Source organism: Bufo gargarizans, chromosome 5 (genome assembly GCF_014858855.1).
Source record: "Bufo gargarizans isolate SCDJY-AF-19 chromosome 5, ASM1485885v1, whole genome shotgun sequence".
In the NCBI taxonomy this organism is placed as follows: Eukaryota; Metazoa; Chordata; class Amphibia; order Anura; family Bufonidae; genus Bufo; species Bufo gargarizans.
The window spans coordinates 354,807,844-354,828,233 of record NC_058084.1 but is presented as its reverse complement, the minus strand read 5'-3'; the positions used below and the strand labels follow the sequence as shown (position 1 = coordinate 354,828,233).

At 42.2% G+C, this 20,390-nt stretch overlaps 2 protein-coding genes across 4 annotated transcripts in view; both read left to right on the top strand.

The window, feature by feature from the left end:
• Positions 1 to 5,453, top strand: part of TDP2 (tyrosyl-DNA phosphodiesterase 2) — a 35,587-nt gene extending 30,134 nt beyond the window's left edge. For 2 of the 3 annotated variants that reach the window (XM_044294461.1, XM_044294462.1), the window contains exons 6-7: positions 552 to 722; positions 4,903 to 5,453. In XM_044294461.1, the coding sequence (XP_044150396.1) occupies positions 552 to 722; positions 4,903 to 5,184 (453 nt within the window). In that variant the 3' untranslated portion in view covers positions 5,185 to 5,453. The remainder of the gene's footprint in view (positions 1 to 551; positions 723 to 4,902) is intronic. The other variant, XM_044294463.1, reaches the window with a different exon arrangement.
• Positions 5,454 to 15,630: 10,177 nt separating this feature from the next.
• Positions 15,631 to 20,390, top strand: part of KIAA0319 (KIAA0319 ortholog) — a 46,492-nt gene continuing 41,732 nt past the window's right edge. Inside the window, exons 1-6 of the mRNA XM_044295527.1 lie at positions 15,631 to 15,694; positions 17,018 to 17,724; positions 18,137 to 18,329; positions 18,739 to 18,837; positions 19,428 to 19,525; positions 20,205 to 20,292. Coding sequence (XP_044151462.1) covers positions 15,631 to 15,694; positions 17,018 to 17,724; positions 18,137 to 18,329; positions 18,739 to 18,837; positions 19,428 to 19,525; positions 20,205 to 20,292 — 1,249 coding nt within the window. The remainder of the gene's footprint in view (positions 15,695 to 17,017; positions 17,725 to 18,136; positions 18,330 to 18,738; positions 18,838 to 19,427; positions 19,526 to 20,204; positions 20,293 to 20,390) is intronic.

Here is a 20,390-nt window from a genome sequence, read left to right as displayed (position 1 = left end):
GCCGATTTTTCACCATGGTAGGCTCTAAGACGCAGGATAACACTGGGAGCTGATCTGCTGTTTGAACAGGAGGCGATGCTCCATGTGAGCACCGCTTTCTGTTCATTACGCTACACTTTGTCTCAGAAGTACAGTGTAATGACAAGTACTCGCTCCATTCACTTGAAGACACTGGGCAGTGTAATGAACAGGAAGTGGCGCTTGCATAGATCAGCTGATCGGAGGGGGGGGGGGGGTTGCAGGTGTAGGACCCCCGGTAATCAGATATTGATGACCTATCCTGAGGATATATATGGCCGGACATCCTCTTTAAGTTTCAGTATATCTGCAGAGTATCTTGGTTTCTTTTTTCAATCAGATATGTTTTTATTAGTTTTGTTATCAAAATAAACCAGTTTGAAAACGTGGTATTCGTTAGCATTTGTTTCCAGATCTGTTTATAACATTTTTTATATAATATATATTCTTAATATTCTACATAATAATTTGTATTTCACCTTTTTTTTCCTGTAAAATGAAGAGAAAATGTGACTTGTGTGTTTTCCACATAGGTTAATATTTGTGGACACAATATTTGCCTCATGACTTCGCATCTAGAAAGCACCAAAGAGCATTCAAATGAACGAGTGAATCAGCTGCGCATTGTACTGAAGAAGATCGAGGAAGTACCTCCTTCAACCACTGTCATCTTTGGTGGCGATACAAACCTGAGGGACTCAGAGGTCTGCACCATACACCCGGTTAAACATGAATGGTTTTGATGTATTTGTGTTGCAAATGCTTATGGTTTCTTTCTGTTGCTATTTGCACACTTCACCTATGCATAACATTAAATGAGAATGAAATGTTAAGTAAAATAAATAAGAGGGGCGGGTTTAATAATACTGTCTAAATGTAAGACGGTGTAAAAATGTATACAGTCTTAAAGTGTGCCAGATTTCACCATGGTTGATGCTGGATGATAGTCTCGTGACGATGGCATTTGTCATGGCGTGACATATATTCTAGTCAACAAGTGAACAGTCAGTTTTGGAATTTGATGTGTTGGAAGCAGGAGAAATGGACAAGTGTGAGGATCTGTGCAAATAGCCACAGTACAGTGGTTAGGTCTTACAAAGAAGTAGTCCAAGGAAGGGACTGATGATCCAGCATAGCGCCATGGGTGTCCAAGGCTCACCGATGTGCATGGGGAGCATAGGATAGCCCCCCCCCCCCCCCCCCCCCCCATCTAATCAGATCACACAACTTGCTGGCTATAATAGAAAGGTGTCAGAACACACAGTGCATGTCAGCTTGTTGTGATGGGAGATGCATTGCAGTAGTCCCATCAGAGCTTCCTATTTGGTGCCAGAAACACCTATGGTGGGCATCAGAACTGGACCATGAAACAAGGAAGAAAATGGCCTGGTCTGGTGAATAACATTTATTTGATGTCATGTGGACACTGGATCTGTGTGTGTGTGTGTTTCTTTGTGGGTGATAGATGGCACCATAATGCACTATGGAAAGAATGCAAGCCGGCCATGCAAGTGTGATGCCTCAGGCAGTTTTCTTCAGGGAAACCTTGGGTGCAGGCCTTCATGTTGATGTCACGATAATATCTACCTTTTTAAAGATTGTTGCTGAACAAGTACACCCCTGTATAGCAACAGCATTCCCTAATGGTTGTTGCCTCCTTGACAGGGACATTAACCTGGTGACACTGCAAAATTGTTTAGGAATGGTTTGAGGAACACAACAAAGAGTTTAAGGTGTTGACTTGGCCTCCAATTTCACCAGAATTTAGTCTGTGTGATGTGCTGGAAAAACAAGTTCACCAACTCACAACAGGACTTAAAGGGCTTGTTCAAGAATGGGGGGCGGTTTTGGCAAACTCCCCTCCCAACTTGGATAGACCTGTAATGGGAGGATTACTTACCTGCTTCCCAGGCCTGGCTCACAGCTCCTTCATCTGCTGGCCTGCGATGCTCCTCTGGGCTCCCTGCTGTAAACATCTGGTTTGACATCACCTGCAGCCAATCACTGGCCATGGAGGTGACTGTTTCCTCTTGCGCATTGACAAATTGTCATATGACGCAAGTTGATCCGATCTCCACCAAGGCCACTGATTGGCTGTGGCAATGTCAAACCAGATGTTTTCAGCGAGGGAGCCCAGTGGAGCAGGCCAGGACTGGAAAAGGAGTGCAGAAACGGCACTGGGAAGCAGGTAAGTAAGCTTCCCTTTGCAGGCCCTACCAAGTGGAGAGGTTTGCCAACCCCCACCCCCCACTTCCCAATTCTTGCACAGAACCCCTTTGAAAAAATCTGCTGCTCATGTTCAGATACCACAGGACTCCATCAGAGGTCTTGTGGATTAAATGCCTTGATGGGTTTCCCCCTCCCTTCCAAGAGCCGTAACTTTTTTTGCTTTTTAGTTCTGTATGAACGTTTTGTTTTTGTAGGACAAGTTGTACTTTCTAATGGCACCATTTAATATTCCTTACAATGTATTGGGAAGCTTAAAAATATATATTGGTGGGGGTGGAATCTTAAAAAAAAAACAACACAATTGTGGCTTTTTTTTTACGGGTGTTTTTATTTATAGAATTCACTGGGTGGGAAATTTGATGTTGCCTTTTATTCTGCGAGTCAGTATGATTGCAGCGATAGCAAATTTATATAGTTAAAAACGTTTTTTTAAATATTCCATTACCATTTTCTGAGATCCATAACTTTATTTATTTTTGCATTTCCATCTCCAGAGCTGTGCGAGTTCATTTTTTGCAGGGTGATGTGCGGGGAGGCAAAGAAACAAAAAGGAAATTTGGGATTTTTTTTTCTTCCGTTACAGTGTTTTACCATGCAATCGGTTGATCACTCATACCATAGACTGCAATGTTTTACTATTATAGGAAGATTGCTGTGTTCCTATTAAACCCTGCCACTGGAAGGGATGAATAGGAAATTTGCTATGGCAGGCTTAGGAGCCTTCACAATGCCTCTGGCTGCCATAGCAACCAAATGATCTTGTCATGGGGGCTGTTCAGTCACCACTCCCAGTAAATAACCGTTCAGAATCCATGACTACAGTTGACCACTGCATCTGAGTGGTTAAATGTCCATGATAGGAGTTACTTCCGATCATGGACACTGCCAGAAGGTGTCTGCTGTATAACAGCTTCACTGAGTGGGCACCATGTATAAAACCCAGATACAGGGTTGATATTATGGCTGAGTGTTATATAGTGAGGTCTATTGTATTTTTTTGTTTTATGCATCAGTTATCGTAAAACTTGGGGATTAGTCGGCTTACTGGGATCATGCTTTTCTCAGTTTAACCCCTTCCGGACCTCCACTGAACATGTATCACAGAAGTCCAGCATTTAAACATGGCCGCCTGGTTTCTGCTGTTTTAAACTACGACATCCGCAGCTAATGTATGTTATCGGTAATTGCACCAATTTAAAAGGGTTTTCCAATATTATATATATATATAGGTTAATCAGTACCTGATCGTGATCAGTTGTTTTGAGAAGGCAGCAGCGCTCGAATGTGTCCGCAATCCGTCTGCACTGCAATAAAAAGTTAGAGTATTTTTTTGCGGAGGCACTGATCAAAATGCCACGGAAGCCCTCTGTAGTTCAAGTGAATAGGTCCGCATCCGTAATACGGTGCGCACATGGCTAGTGCCTATATATTGCGGACCTGCTGTTTGCGGACTGCAATAAGGGCACGGCTTGAACACATTCGTACTTCTCTGTAGGTTCCACTCCTGCTTTTGGTGAAAATAGCTTAAAGGAAATGTGTCACCAAAAAGTTTTATCTGCCAGTTAAAACCAGATAGTAACACACATCCATTTTATCTGATTGTAGATGTATTTATTCTATTTCCTGAACATGATTGTGGGGGCGGCCATCTTGCCTAAGCTGTTGTTAACAGCATTTACGGAGCATTAAGAAAATTGCTTCACAGCAGCCACATGGTCCATTGACCAGGATGGGACCTCACTGACTAATATGGGAGAGTTTTCTAGGCATGCTCTGTGACCTGTGCAGAGGAAAGAATAGATGAGCTCTGACAATCCCCTAACGTGAATGGAGGATCCTGTCACAGAGGTGATATCATTACAAGCAGGATTAGAATGGTAGATAAGCAGGTAACTGCAGTAAAGTGATCTGTACAGACCAGGAAGTGGCGTCAATTATTAGGCTTAGTGGCCAGTGCGAAAACTGCAGGATTTTATCCTTTTTGTTTAAATATAGACAGTGACATGGAAAATTTAAAACATAACCAGAAATTCTTTAAAAATATGTTCTGTAATTTACTGATGACACATTCTCTAATGCTCAGCACTTAAAACACTGATGCTGGTTATACCCACAACTAGTGACGCCTTCAGGCTTTGCATTGCTTGTCCTTCAGGTCTCCGGCTGCTGGAATTGATAGAAGACTTTATCCCTTATTTCAAGGAGCTCTCCAGCTGGCTGTTACAATTACAGCAGCTCCAACACTGGTTGGCGGAAGTTGTCGCCTCCATCTCTGAACAACAAGGCCCTTTTCAAGCCTTTGTACAAGACCTTTCTCCACTTCAAAGGCCTTCCTGGTTGTCTGCATTGTCAGTGGCATAAATATTCTACTCCAGCAGCTCCATTGCCACATATGCCACACTATCAGGATATAAAATGTGACACTAAGGCTGTGTTCCCACTGTCTTCATGGTTTCCATAAAACTGACCCTGCTGATTCATAATGAGGTTCCTGTAGTTAGTTTTTTGTTGTTGTTGTTGTTTTTACGGCTAGCATAGTGAAAGTCTATGTGATCTAAGCCTAATAGATTATTCTTCCCAAAATGTTTTTAACCTAAAGGTTTTTTTTGTTGTTTTTTTTTTCTTTTCTTTTTTTTTTTTCTCTCTCTCTCATAGGTGGACAAAATTGGAGGCTTGCCAAGTACGATTTTGGACATTTGGGAGTTCTTGGGGAAACCTGAACGCTGTCGCTATACTTGGGACACAAAGTTGAATAACAATTTGAAAGCACCATACACTTGCAGACTGCGATTTGACCGTATATTCTATCGCGCGGCCAAAGATGGGAGCCAGGTTGTTCCTCAATCTTTGGATTTAATTGGCACTGAAAAGCTGGACTGTGGAAGGTTTCCTAGTGATCACTGGGGCCTCTTTTGTGATTTTGATGTCATCTTGTAATCTTTTAGAACAATGTCACTATTTTAAAGCTTATTTAATTAAACTGATCTCTGATTTTTTTGAAATTTTCTATTCACTATCACCTCTTTCATCTGTAAAATAATGTTCTCTCTGGTGTCGAAGACTTAAAAAAATTATTTGAAGTACCTATAATATTTGGCATGTTTTTATTGTGCTTAAATCAGTTTTATTTTAGTTTTTTATTTTAAAGAAATATTAAGCAATTGTATAAAATAAAATCATATATATATATATATATATAACTATAACTAATGGATATCGCATTTCTTGTGTAGTATACTGTTCATTTGTTACAGGAGAAGTTTCCTCAATCTTAAAGGGATTGTGCAAGAATAGGGGGGGGGAGGAGATTATTTGCCTGCTTCCCAGCGCTGGCTGCCCACTCCTTCTCCAGGCCTGTCATTCTCCGCTGGGCTCCCTGACTAAAAACATCTGGGTTTAAGCCGCCTGCAGGCAGTCAATCCCTTGCCTTATGTGACCATTTGCCATGATGGAATGGGAGCCAGTCACCAGTGCTGCCAGTGATTGGCTGCAGGCGGCATACGTTTTTTTCAGCAAGGGAGCACTGCAGACCTGGAGGAGAAGGAACAAGGACCCAGTGCCAGGAAGAGGGTAAATTTAGTTTCCTTTACAGGTACGGCCTAGTGGGGGTTTCGGGTTTCTTGCACAACCCCTTTGTGAGTTGCAGTGGCTGCATTATTTTTTTTAATAGCTAAGCCCCATCTCCATGAGTGACACACAGAAAAAAATCAAGTTGAATAGGTCTGGATCCGTTGCGGCAGCCGCACGGATGGTGCCCGTGCATTGGGCACCGCAAATTGCGGTCCCCATTGCACAGAGCGGCCAAACAATGGCTGTGTGCAAGAGGCCTTAATGCATTTTTTACGTGTGTGGAGAAAAAACCTGAAGATTAACAAACAACATCTGCTAGTAACCATCAGTGAAAACCACATTGCACCCGGACTGCATCCAGGTTACATCCAGATGCAATGCGTTTTTCACTGAAGCCCCATTCACTTCTATGGGGCCAGGGCTGGATGAAAAACACAGAATATAAAACGGGCCGTGCACAGACACATTGAAATGAATGGCTCAGGATTCGGTGCGGGTGCTATGCATTCACTTCACGCATTGCATCCATGCGGAACACTTGCTCGCTGGTGACCTATCCCTTGTTAACACCCGGGAACCCCGCTGTGAGTGCCGCAGCCTTCTCGCAGCTCACCAAGCACAGCACAGTACATTGTATAGCGGCTATGCTTGGTATCTTGCTCAGCCTCATTCATTTCTATGAGGCTGAGCTGCGCCTAGGCCACGTGATCGATGAACGTGTCGTCACTGTCCTATGGGGAAAGCTGGAAGAAGGGCGTGCTGCTACTGCAAACGAGACTAACCTCTTGAACGGCTGATCGCCTGGAGTTCTGGTTGTCAGACCCCACCGATTAGATACTGATGACCCATCTAGAGGATAGGTCATCGGTATTAAAATCTCAGAAAAACCCTTTTCCATTCAAAAAGATGACATCCATGCCACATGTTCTTGAAATGTTTAGTGTGTACACTTCATTTCATTTTGGTTTATGCTACACATCACTGACCAGAAGCCATGTTTTTCTAACCAGTTCTGCTGAACCTTGACCTTGAAGAATTGGTCTGTGGCTTCTTCATACATTGTATGGCCAATTGTATATGGACCATCGTGCCTGGGAGTCAGTTAATATGGTATTGGACCCCATTTTGCAGGTATAATAACCGCCTCCACTGTTCTGGAACGGTTTTCCACGAGATTTAAATTTGTGGTCATTTAGAGAAAAAAGAGCATTCATACAGTCAGACAATGTTGGATAAGAAGGTGTGTATCTCAATTGATGTTGTAATTCATCCCAAAGCTGTTTGAGTTAGGGAGAATTCAGACAACTGTATGTGTTTGCGGTCTGCAAATCACAGATCCCCCCCCCCAAAAAATACAATGACGTTCGTGTTGCATCCATGTTTTTTTTTTGCTGACAATACAATGCCTATTCTCATGCACAAAAACAGACAAGAATAGGAAATGTTATATCGTTTTGTAGGACTGTGGAATAGACATACAGATGCAGACAAACCACGGTGTGCTGTCCACATTTTTTTTTGTGTGGCCCCCATTGAAATGAATGTGTCCGGTTCCAATCTGCAAAAATACGGTCATGTGAATGGGAACTACAAGTCAGAGCTCTGTGCAGATGATTTGAGTTCCTCCACACTAAACTTGTCTTGCAGGTAAATTTTAGGGCCTTCCCAAATGGTTGCCACAAAGCTGGAAGCATACAATTATCTAAAATCTCTTTGTATGCGTTGGCATTAAAGGGGTTGTCTGAGGATAGTGATTGGCAGCAGCGGTGATGTGTGTGTCATGCAATGCCACTGCAGCGAGGAAAACAAACCCAGACAGAATGGACAATAACGCTGGTAGTAGGAGAGAAGGGGTCAGTATGACTTTGGTATATTGAGACATTTACTGCTGCTGCCAGAGTTCTTATTTGTCTTGGATAATCCCTTTGGCACAACCCTTTACTGGAAAAAAAGAGGTCTAGCCTAAACCCTTTATCAGAGGCCTATTGGCCATAGACCTTACAGGGAAATTTCCCAGTGGGCCGGCCAGTGGAAGTTTTTGGGGATGTATTTTGTGCTGCTGGCAGTATTTTATGATGGACTGTGGTATTTGGTTCTGTTGGGGTGGTATAATGTGCCACAATATGGTATTGCTGGCTCTGCCTTCCATCAATTTGGACCTGACTACAAAACGGGGCCACTTTTAGTATTTTTTGCAGGGCCACTTTAGAGGGAACCTGTCATCAACTTTATGCTGCCGATACTAACGGCAGGATAAAGTAGAGACAGGTGAGTTGATTTCAGCGATCTGTCATTTATAAATTAAAAGTAAGTGGTTGCCCAGAACCAACATCACAATCATTGCAGACTGGGCCTGGAAAAGAGTCACGGCCACCTGAGAAGAGTCATGGTTATTCATGAATTCCTTCTCTCCCTGCCAACCTGCTAATGATTGACATTCTTCTACCTAGTTTTCTCCATTTCTCTCTAGGAGAGAACTGCCAATCGTCAGCAGGAGATTATGTATAACCATGACTCTTCTCAGGTAGATTTGACTCTTTTCAAGGCCTGGGTTGCAATGATTATGATGCTGGTTCTCAGCAACCACTTACTTTTAGCTCATGAGTGACACACCGCTAAAAGCATTTCTGTCACTATTTTATACTGACCTTACTGAGGTCAGCAAAAAGTTGATGACAGGTTCCCTTTAAGTTCCCAGTCTGCCCCTGCCCTTTTTTCACCAAATATTACAGTAGGCACTATACATTACTGTAGGAGTGGTTCTCCAGTCCTCCACCAAACCCAGATTTATCCATAAGATTCACAGATAGTGACTGACCACTCCATAGAACACATTTCCACGGCTCCAGAATCCAGAACCCATTGGGTTCTTGGTCACCTCTCTTAACAAAAACCTTTTCCCCTGATTACTTAGTTTGGAGGGGCAGCCAGCTCTAGGTGTTCCAAACCAAGGTCGGACATAACACCTGTGCAGCCAGTTCAGCTGCACAGGGGCCCAGCATGGGAGGGGGGCCCATGCAGCCAAGTCACGTGACTGTGCAGCATGGGCTGTTGGAGATCAGCAGAGCAGGGACTCGCTGCAGGACACCCCGGACATGGAGAGCAGCAGCCGTTTTATTTTTATTCTGATGGGGGTCTGCTCATCAATATTGGGGAGTCTTTCATAGCATATGGGGGGGGGGAAGGGTCTGAGCAACAGACATATGGGAAGCCTGAATGAGCATCTAATAAGGGTAGGAGGGGTCTGAGCAACTGATATGGGGGCCTGAATAAGCCTCTGATATGGGGGTCTGAACTTCTCATATGAGGGCCTCCTGAATAAGCATTTGATATTATGGTACCCGAGCATCTAATATGGGTGGTCTGTCGGAGCTCATGGGGGCCTGAATGAGCATCTGATATGGGGGGTCCTCAGCATCTAATATGGGGTCTGTCGGATCATATAGGGGCCTGAATGAGCATCTAATATAGGGGGTCTGGGCATCTGAAATTGGGGTCTGTCTGAGCATATGAATCTGAAAGGAAGGGAGTATTTTTTGTATTGTCACACATTATAGAGGGTATTTTTATACTGGTGCACATTATAAGGTAACATTTTTCTATTGGCATTCATTGCAAGGAGAATTATTACTACTGGAGACTATGGGGAACATGATTACTAGTATGGGCACTGTGGGGACATTATTACCTTTGGGGCACAATAGGGACATTATTATTATTGGGGGCACTGTTAACAATGAGTGCACTCTGGCAGAAAATTATTTCTATTGGTGGGACTGTGGGGAGCACTATTACTGTGCGGGGGGCACCCTGGCACACTATCAGCTTAGAGCAATTATTTTGGGGGGACATTATGGATACACTATTAGGCCCCTTGCAGACGAGCGTGTCCGGATGCGTCACGGTGCATTGCAGCAAACCCGCGCGAGTAGGTACGCAATTGCAGTCAGTTTTGACTGTGATTGCGTTCCGTTGTTCAGTTTTTATCACGCGGGTGCAATGTGTTTTGCACGCGCGTGATAAAAAACTGACTGGTACCCAGACCTTAACTTATTCACAGAAGTTCAGGTTTGGGTTCAAGGTTGTGTAGATTGTATTATTTTCCCTTATAACATGGTTATAAGGGAAAATAATAGCATTCTGAATACAGAAAGCATAGTACAATAGGGCTGGAGGGGTTAAAAAAATAATAATAATTTAACTCACCTTAATCCACTTGTTCGCGCAGTCGGCATCTCTTCTGTCTTCTTTTGTGAGTAATAGGACCTTTGATGACGTCACTACGCTTATCACATGGTCCGTCACATGATCCATCACCATGGTAAAAGATCATGTGATGAGCGCAGTGACGTCATCAAAGGTCCTATTCCTCAAAGAAGACAGAAGAGAAGCCGGGCTGCGCGATCAAGTGTATTAAGGCGAGTTAAATTATTATTTATTTTTTAACCCCTCCAGCCCTATTGTACTATGCATTCTGTATTCAGAATGCTATTATTTTCCCTTATAACCATGTTATAAGGGAAAATAATAATGATCGGGTCCCCATCCCGGTCGTCACCTAGCAACCATGCGTGCGCACTTGCTTGCGGATGCTTGCGATTTTCACGCAACCCCATTCATTTCTATGGGGCCTGCGTTACATGAAGAGTGGCATGCTGCGATTTTCACGCAATGCACAAGTGATGTGTGAAAATCACTGCTTGTGTGCACATCTCCATAGAAATTAATGGGTCCCGATTCAGTGCAGGTGCAATGCGTTCACCTCACGCATTGCACCCGTGCGGAAATCTCGCCCGTGTAAAAGGGGCCTTAGTGTCAGAAATACTATTTCCTGGGCACAGTTATTTTTATTTATTTATAGTCTTTTTATTAAACTCTGTAGAGACAAGAGATGGCAGAAAAAACTCACCATGGCGGTTTGATCTGAATGGAAAATATGAGGAAAGAGAACGTCTATATCAGAGAAGACGTCACTGGATGTAAGAGGGGGAAGGGGATCTTTCCTCCTCATGCTTGTTTTTTGCTCCGATATGCATTGTTAGCTGTGAGACCTTAGCGCTGTTGCACACAAGTGAGTCCATTGCAGGAATCACGCTCCGTGTGTGAGTGTGATCCTCTGTTCTGGACTTGCAGGAGCGCACGGCATTATACTGATTTATAATGCGGTGTGCCTCTGCTTGACCTTACTGCTACTGAATTACACTGAAAGCTTTACGTCAGTATGATTCTGTAGAAGTAAGGTTAAGCAGAGGCACATAGCATTATAAATAGGGATGAGCGAACTTCTGTTTTCAAGTTCGGCGTACAAGGTTCGGGTTATCTAAGAATCCCGTTATGGATTCCGCTACCACGGACCATAAGTGGTAGCGGAATCTATAACCGAATTCTTAGATAACCCGAACCTTGTACGCCGAACTTGAAAACAGGGGTTCGCTCAACACTAATTATAAATCATGATAATATCTTGTGCGCTCCTGCAGGTCCAGAACGGATGATCACCACATGGAGAGCGATTCCCGCAATAGACTTGCTCGTTTGCAACAGCCCTTATATGGACAGGGCTGCGTTTTTCCAAATCGTGTGCAATCAACTGAATTTACCACAGGTGGGCTCCAGACAAGGCGTAGAAACATCTCCGAGATGATCAAGAGAAATGGGAGACCCCCAGAGCTAAATTTCAAGCGTCATAACAAAGGGTCTGAATTCTTACATCCAGGCGAAATTTTAGATTTTTCTTTTTAATGAATTTGAGAACATTTCTCATTATGTGGTATTGAGTGCAGACTGATTGAGGAAAAACCTGTTTTTTTTTGTTTTTGTTTTTCAGCACAAGGCCGCAATATAACAAAAAGGGTGAAAAAAGTGAAAGGGTCTGAAGGGATTCAGAAAGTCAAGTCTATGGATACTAACTGCCTATGGAAGAGGGAGGGGGAGAGGCTGCACACTATGTCTTGCATCTCAGGAAAGTAACGAGCTGTGAAAATGAACGGTGGACAATCTAGCTGCCGCCTTAGAACAGATGGCCAAAGGGAGCCCTCCATACACATTGCATAGTCACAGGATCCCACTATGGCAAGCTTCTCTTCAGTGGTTTATATAGACATGGATTTCTGGGATTCTCTGCAACTAGCACGTATTTCCAACCTGTCCTAATAGATTGGTGAAATCAGTGATCACCCCTTCCTCTTCTGATCATTTCATCCACACAAACATCACAGCTCTTCTGGTCTCATCCACATTGCATGTGGCAGCCCCACCTCCACCCCCTGCAGCAGCAGCAGCCTCTCCACCACTCCCCTTACCTCCAGCCCATCTGTGAACAAGGGAAAAGAGATGGAGAGGAGGACATGAGCTACACGGTGGAGCCTCTGAATCCTGAGCATCAGACAAGCATCAGCCTCTCGTCACCACAGTCCGCGTTCCAGGTAAGAAACAAAGGGTTGTGCGTCTTGTGCAGCAAATCCTAGTCTGCATGGCTTGTCATAAAACCATCGCCTGCTCTCAATCACTTAGCCAAGGGCCAAAAACTGCAAGCTCATGCTGTGTGCATTATCGTCTACCACATGGGAGCTGTTTCACGTCTGAAAACCATTGCAACACATTGCACCAGCAGTGATGCTCTTATAATGGTGGAGCATTCTTGACAGTTATCCCCAATCGTCAGCTGTAATGACACCATATTGCGCCTTGAAGAAGGAGGACAACCTAATAAAATAATATGGACCTTACTGGTTTTTGGACGCATTCAGATGTATATCTTGTGATATCAAAGAGCAGATGACTATACTAAATGTATGTCTGCATTTACAAGATTTACCAAGCATGAGGATGTGAGAAACGTACATTCCTCCAAGAGACACCGTAATACTTTGAGACTGTTTTCAGGCATCGAAGAATGCACTTCCTGTGCTTACTTGACATACTATGATTTTCATCCGTGTATAGATTATAATACATGAAAAGTTAAATATGGAATAAATGCCCTTTACATGACACTCCGACACCGCTCCATGACTTATCATATTGGGGTAAAGTAGAACTGGCTTAGTTGCTGTCAAAAATGAAAGGTGGAATCTGATTGGTTGCTATAGGAAACTAAGTCTACTTTCACACTGGTGTTTTGGCTTTCTGTTTGTCAGATCCGTTCAGGGCTCTCACAATCGGTCCAAAACGGATCAGTTTGCATTCTGAATGGAAAGGGATCCTCTCAGAATGCATCAGTTCAGTCACCATTCCGCTCTGGAGGCGGACACCAGAACGCTTCTTGCAGCATTTTGGTGTCCGTCTGATGAAACTGAGCCAAACGGATCTGTTCTGACACACAATGTAAGTCAATGGGGACGGATCCGTTTTCATTGACACAGTCTGGCCCAATAGAAAACTGATCCGTCCTCCATTGACTTTCAATGGTGTTCAAGACTGATCCGTCTTGGCTATGTTAAAGATAATCCAAACGGATCCGTTCTGAACGGATGCAAACGGTTGTATTATCGGAACTGATCCGTCCATGACGGATCCGCACAAAACGCGAGTAAATCTACCCCTATGACTCCATAACACTGTGGAATTCACTTCTATCCCTTTAAAGTTGAAATAGCATCTCATGGAGGCAAAAAAAAAGATAACCATAAGGCTACATTCACACGACCGTATCCATTTTGTGGTCCGCAAATCGCAGATTTGCAAAATACAGATGCCGTCTTTGCGATCTACATTTTTATTTTATTTTTTTGCAGACCCACTGACCAGAATAGGACATGTTCTATCATCTGTGGAACAGACCTACAGATGCGGACAGCACCAAGTGCAGTCTTGCCTGACATGTCCGTCGCCCAGTTCCTCATCTGATGTATCGTACTTTTATCATGAGGGGAACTTTATACTTTGGCGTACTTTATACCACATTAAATGTTGCATTGTTTGATAGGTTAACACTAGAGATGAGCGAATCGACTTCGGATGAAACATCTGAAATCAATTCGCATAAAACTTAATTCTAATACTGTATGGAACAGGAGCTCCGTACAGTATTAGAATGTATTGGCTCTGATGAGCCGAAGTTATTACTCGCGAGACTTTGCATAATTTTTTTACAGTATAAATTAATTTCTGAAGTTATTATGCAAAGTCTCAGGAGTAATAACTTTGGCTCATCCGAGCGAATACATTCTAATACTGTACGGAGCTCCGTACAGTATTAGGCCCCTTGCAGACGAGTGTGTGCGGATTAGGTCCGGATGCGTTGCGAATGCATTCAGTAAAAAATACGCAATTTCGCAAAGTCATTCAGTTTTGTCTGCGATTGCGTTCAGTTTTTATCGAGCGGGTGCAATTTAATGCGTTTTGCACACGCGTGATAAAAAACTGAAGGTTTACAAACAACATCTCTTAGCAAACATCTGTGAAAAACACACTTGCTTGCGGATGCAATGCGATTTTCACGCAGCTCCATTCTCTTCTATGAGGCCAGCGTTGCATGAAAAACGCAGACTATAGAACATGCTGCGATTTTCACACAACGCACAAGTGATGTGTAAAAAGCAACGCACATGTACACAGGCCCATTAAAATGAATGGGTCCAGATTCCGTGCGGGTGCAATGCGTTCACATCACACATTGCACCCGGGCGGAATACTCGCTCGTGTTAAAGGGGCCTTAAAACGAAGTTGTATGCGAATCGACTTTGTATGTTTCACTTTCCTCCCATATTTCAAAACTGTAGTGAGTAGTGTAAACCTGCAAAAAGTCACAAAATGTTTGCACAAGTGAGCCCAGAAGTAGCAAAAGACCCATTTTGCGACTTTTTGAATTCAGAGTTCTGGAGTGTAGGTATGTTAAAGATGGCCTTTCATCGGTCCAAACATTGCAAGATAATTATCAGGCTACATACAGCGGCGCCCAGGGATCTCACTGCACTTAATATTATCCCTGGGCGCCACTCCGTTCACCCGCTGTGTCCTCCGGTATCTTCATTGAATTGGTTCGACTAGGTGGAGTCTGCCCTGTTTAACACTGGGCGTCCTTCTCCCAATCTTCTGTCCAATCGCAGCGCAGAGCTCACAGCCTGGGAGTTTTTTTTTCTCCCAGGCTGTGAGCTCTGTGCTGCGATTGGACAAAGTATCTATACCTTTGTTATGTATAACCCTGACGGTGGGACATATTGAATCAGCCACCTTATGAGATATTGTCCCCCTGAGGAACCCAGAAGTGGGGGAAACGCGTTGGGGCACAGGGACCCATGAGGGCCAATTAGGGTTGTTGGTAGGATCGGTACGAGGACAGAGAGTCTCCACCTTTAGGGGTCGTCTCTGGGCTAAGGGACACTGTAGGGTCATCACAGGGAATGTTTTTTCCACCCCGGTGTTCCTATGCTGATGTATTTCTGAGCTACCATCCTGGTGTATAGTATATATCATCCTGGTGCATAGTAAATCAGGTTTCAAACTGACCATCATCAGAATAATGTATTGGGAAACTTTAGGTTTATTTTTTAATTATATGAATTAAAGTGTGGTTTAAAGGGTCTTACTTTTTGCAGGACTTAATTTGATAGATTATTTTTAAGTTCTGTGAACACAGCTAGCAATGTATACAATTGATATTTTCATCCTAGCCGTGCAGCCCCCTCCTCTACTTCCTATTACATATACATACACTCCATATACAGTAAATTAATATACTTATCTTATGAAGTGTCCAATATTATTATAATTTAAAATTCAAGTTTTTGCTTGATATTTTAGATTCTGCCAGGCATCAAACAAGAGTATGAAAAATTCACAGGAAAAGTTTATTTCTAACAGCGAGCAATAATGGCACCTAACATCATGACCTTGTGTATATACACTCTCTTTATCTGGCTGTGCACCATTGCTGGTAAGTCATATCAATGATACTGAAGCCTAATTAATGTGTTAATAATTCTGTATCCTCTCATCTGTGGTAATCTGTAAAGATTATTATTCGCCGGTAAGCTAGAAATCACGTGTGGAACAGGCTCTTTATGCGTTGGAGCTACAAAGTCAACTGGTCAGTTTAACCCCAACACACGATTGCAAATTGAAGATCCCACTTGTATAAGAAAAGACTGTCAGCGTCTGCCCTCTTAAAGGGGCTGTATGAAATCAGTAAAGAGGTTCTAATGGGCTGTGTCTAGTATTGGACTTCAGCCACCTGAACCTCTGCAATACCAGACAAAAAACAATGAAATGCTATACACTGTGCATGATCTCAGTAAACCAAAGATTTCACATTGCTTATTATCATTACATATTCTCATACATACTCATCATGTACTGTAATTGGGTAATAGGCATGAATTCATTTAATTACAATCATTCATACACAAAAGATGCCTAGAGCACTAGATAAATGGAAGAGATCATTTGGTAATGACTGCAAAAACAGCGGCGTGTCTAAACTTCCTTGCAGAATCCACCTTCTCTTACAATGTCTGTTCACTGTGTGCCATTGTCTGCCATGATAGCCGCGTTGCGTATGTACTGGACATGGATACTTGTGGAAATTGTGAACTGTACCTCGGTGACTTGTATCTCTCTCTTATCTGTATCTGTATGGAGTAGCTATCTGTTACATGTCTGCAAGGACGGACCAGCCATAAACCCTACAGGGAAATTGGGGGACGCCTGAGCTCTGCTCATGGCTACCGGCTGGGTATGTAGCGATCTGATGCTCTCAACATTAATTAATTTGGACGCATCGTGTACTTATGTACCTGGCCGGTAGCACTGTATAATATGGTTCTGCTAAGGCAGTATTTTGTGGTCCACTGTGGTATTTGGTTCTGTCAGGATGGTACTTTGTGCTGCACTATGGTATTGCTTGCCCCACCTACTTCTGTTGGCACTGCCTACTTGTGCTGGCCCATTTTCTGTCATATTAGACCCATCTACAACATGGGGCCACTTTTAGGTTGTTTTCCAGGGCTGCTTTAAGTTCCCAGTCAGCCCCTGCATGTCTTTTCACTGTTGCCATGTTTGCTGGATGCTGGATGACGTGAATATGTAGTTAGGGTTTGGTCCAACGTCAAACCGGTTACTTGGCAGAGTGGTTCACTGTAACACCTTCAAAGATAGATAAATTATTTAAATAATATAATTTCATAAAAGAAATGGACTGTTTTGCTTCTCACATATAACTTGTCTGAGATAACACTTTTGTTAATTACTTACTTTTCAGGGCATCTTTGTGACCAATGCAGAGAAGGTGCCATGCTCACTAATGCCGCTATATCTCCTAATTTACAAAAGACCCACCTAAAGAGAGTGCCAAATGCCAGAACTATGTCAGAGTGCACTATGGCTTGTTGTAACCATTCCGGTTGTGACCTCTCCTGGATGTTGGGCAGACAATGCTATATTGTGAACTGTCAGCACAAAGAGAGTTGTGAACCCCAAAAAGTAGACCGTATGCAATCTTACCTAACTTTTATCTTAAGGCCTTCGCCAAAATTTATTCCATATGCCCTCTATGAAAACATTCCAAGTAACCGAGAATATTCATTGACTGATCAGGGTGACCAAGAGGAGGATATGACCAGTTTTAAAGATCTTTCTTCCCTAATCAAGAACCCAAGCCTTGAAGATCTGACTGACTACACAGATGACTACAACATCCCCCAATTAGATTTGCTTCACTTAAATGCTAATGAAGGAGACAAAGTAAGATCTGACTTGGACTACATAGGCTGGATTTTGCCTGAACTCAATAAGAACACCACTACTGTAGAAATTGGCAGACGTGATGATGATTTAATAGAACATCCCAGAGAAGAGTCCTTGACTAAAGGAAATGTAAACCATGTATCTGAGACACCATCAATGTCAACTACAACTGAAATGGCTTTGACAAGACCAATGAAAAGTACTGAGATGTTTGTAGAAGAGGTATATACAGTGTATATTTATATTTTTAAGACTCTTTACAGAATAGATATATGCTGTGTAGTCTGGGTTAAGATCATATACATATTATGTGTACAGGGTACTGTGCGGAGCACCTTCCCATGTTGACCATGCACATCTGTCATTATTAGAATGGGGGACATACCTGTTTTATACATTTATTAAAATCCTTTTAGGACAAAATGATACATATCTCATCTAAACATTCTGCTAAGATACCAGAGATGTCAACCAATCCTGTCAAGTCTTGATCTTTCTGTATATGTTCTGTAGGTTCATGGTGTACCATTGTGACACTTTAGTTTCTTGTCCTATGTTTAAACAACCATATTTTATGTTCTATAATGAAAGTGCATATGAAAGTCATTTGTTTACTACGATCTATGTTGTGCAGCTTCCAACTCTTTTGCCTAATTCGACTTTGGAGAAACTTGCCTCATCTGATGTTTTTGGTAAAAGTGAAAAGCAACCAACTGTTCAGTCTATTCTAGAGCCTCAGGAGAACACAGAACTCACAAATAGCACTGTACCAACCAGTCGCTCTATCATCAATAATGTGGTGTCCACCTCTTCGGCAAACAATCCAGGTAGGCAGTAGAAGTTTTAATGTGAGGTATCCCCAGATCCAAAACCATAAAGATATGTCTAAAATATCATATGACCTTCTTGTGAAGTCCTCGCTGGAGTGGATAATCCAGAATGAAATCACAAATCATTTTAAACGGCAAGTGCCGTATGTACAATGCAGTTCTCCCCTTTTAGCATGTCACGGTCCAACAGAAAAAAATGCAGCTGCATGAAATCGGAGCCATACAGAGGTACAGTTAAGGTCCCATGCAATAGACCAGAATCAATAAAACACACTGTAATATGGCCAAATACGGTATATGCCGTTTTATGCATAGAACACTTTTTAAAAACAATTTAAAAAATGTTGTATATTTAAACAATAGTCTTGTAGAGATTATATTTAAGCTGTGATATTTCTTTTTGCAGTGAATGAGTTTACCGTGACTACAGCAGGCAACATTGAGGTGACTTTGCCAACTCATGAAGTTCAGCTTAATGTCTTTGTGAGCCCTGAAGCCCCAGCAGGTGACTCAAGCACTTTATAACCATAAAAATACAACCTGCTAACAATGCACACTAAAATAGTTTATTATAGTGTCACGCAGGGGAAATTATTGAAATTGTACATACCGTATGTATATTAAATACAAGAAAACATTATAGTTCTTATAATGAAAGCTCTTTGAGATGACTCCTTGGGGTTAGCCTTGCTATGGGGCCCAATGATTACTATGTATGCCCCTGGTATTTTGGGTTACTCATATATCAAAGAACATAGCTTTCATATGCCCTATTTACAAACAGCGACAAGATAAATCCTTGGAATGGGAGTGACTAGTCTTAGTGTCTAGTTGTTTGACAGAACTACATGTTCTGTTTATATTTTGTTTCTGTATATTTTGTATTATATTGTAATAATTGAATATTATAAATATTCACCTAGGTTATAAATTAACACTAGATATTGTAATAACAAAGGAAAGAAGTTATGTCACTTGGCTGTTAAATAGCTCCATTAAGTATATAAATAATAACAAATCTTTCCTTCTGGCCAGACTCTGAAGGTTGTAATCTTCTTCATGTCAGGATTACCTTGTTCTGTTTTTCGCTTACAGATATCCCTTATGCTTTTGAATGGAAGCTGATATCGCAACCTACAGATTTTCAGGGTGAATTAAAAATGGCAAATACAAGGTCTCCCACACTGTCAAAAGTAAGTGTGCTTCCCTCTGCCTTTTCTTTAGTGTTCATTGAAATAGGGCATAATATACACGAGCGGAATGCCTTGTCTTCATGATTTTCCAGTTTTCCATTTATCTATGCATTTAAAGGGAGTCTATCAGCAGTTTTGACCAAGCTAAGCCAGCACTGGGGAGAGCAGGACAAACATTGTCTTTTTGCTAAGTTTTTCTCACCAGGAGTAGTGTGAATATGAAGTTTTATTATGCCAGGTTCTGCTCTTCTAAGTGCACAGGGTGTAGCTTCACTGTGAAGTCCTCTGCTATAAGTGACACATGTAGTCATCTCCTGTCAATCAGAGGGGAGGATCTGGGAAGCAACTCAAGGCAGAGAGCAGTTATGTACCACCTCCTGGGCATTTGTAAGAGCAAAACTGCAAAACTTATGCAAGAATAGACACTAGTAGAGTAAAACCTCATATTCGCCCTATGCCAAATAAGAAAAGCTCCACAAAAGATATTTGTCTTGCTCTTCCCAGTCCCTACCTAGTACTGTCAGCAGTTTAGCATAGTCAAAAGTGCTGACAGACTGCCGTTAAGTTTTTAACTTATGGAATTCTTTTAAAAAAATGTGCCAAAAAAAGTAATATAAGTCCCACAAGAGAGATTTTCATGTGTGTTTTTTTTTTTTTTTTTTTTTTTTCTTTGTTACAGCTTACAGCAGGCCTGTATAGACTGAGTGTGTCTGTGTCAAGGGAAAATGTAGTTGTGGAAGGATTTGTTAACATTACTGTCAAGCCAGGTAAAAATAGCTTTCTTATTGATAAAGGAAATCACATTGCAGATGTATTCCAGAAATGTAGTTATCCTCTCAGATCTCTCTGTACAATAGTCACCCTC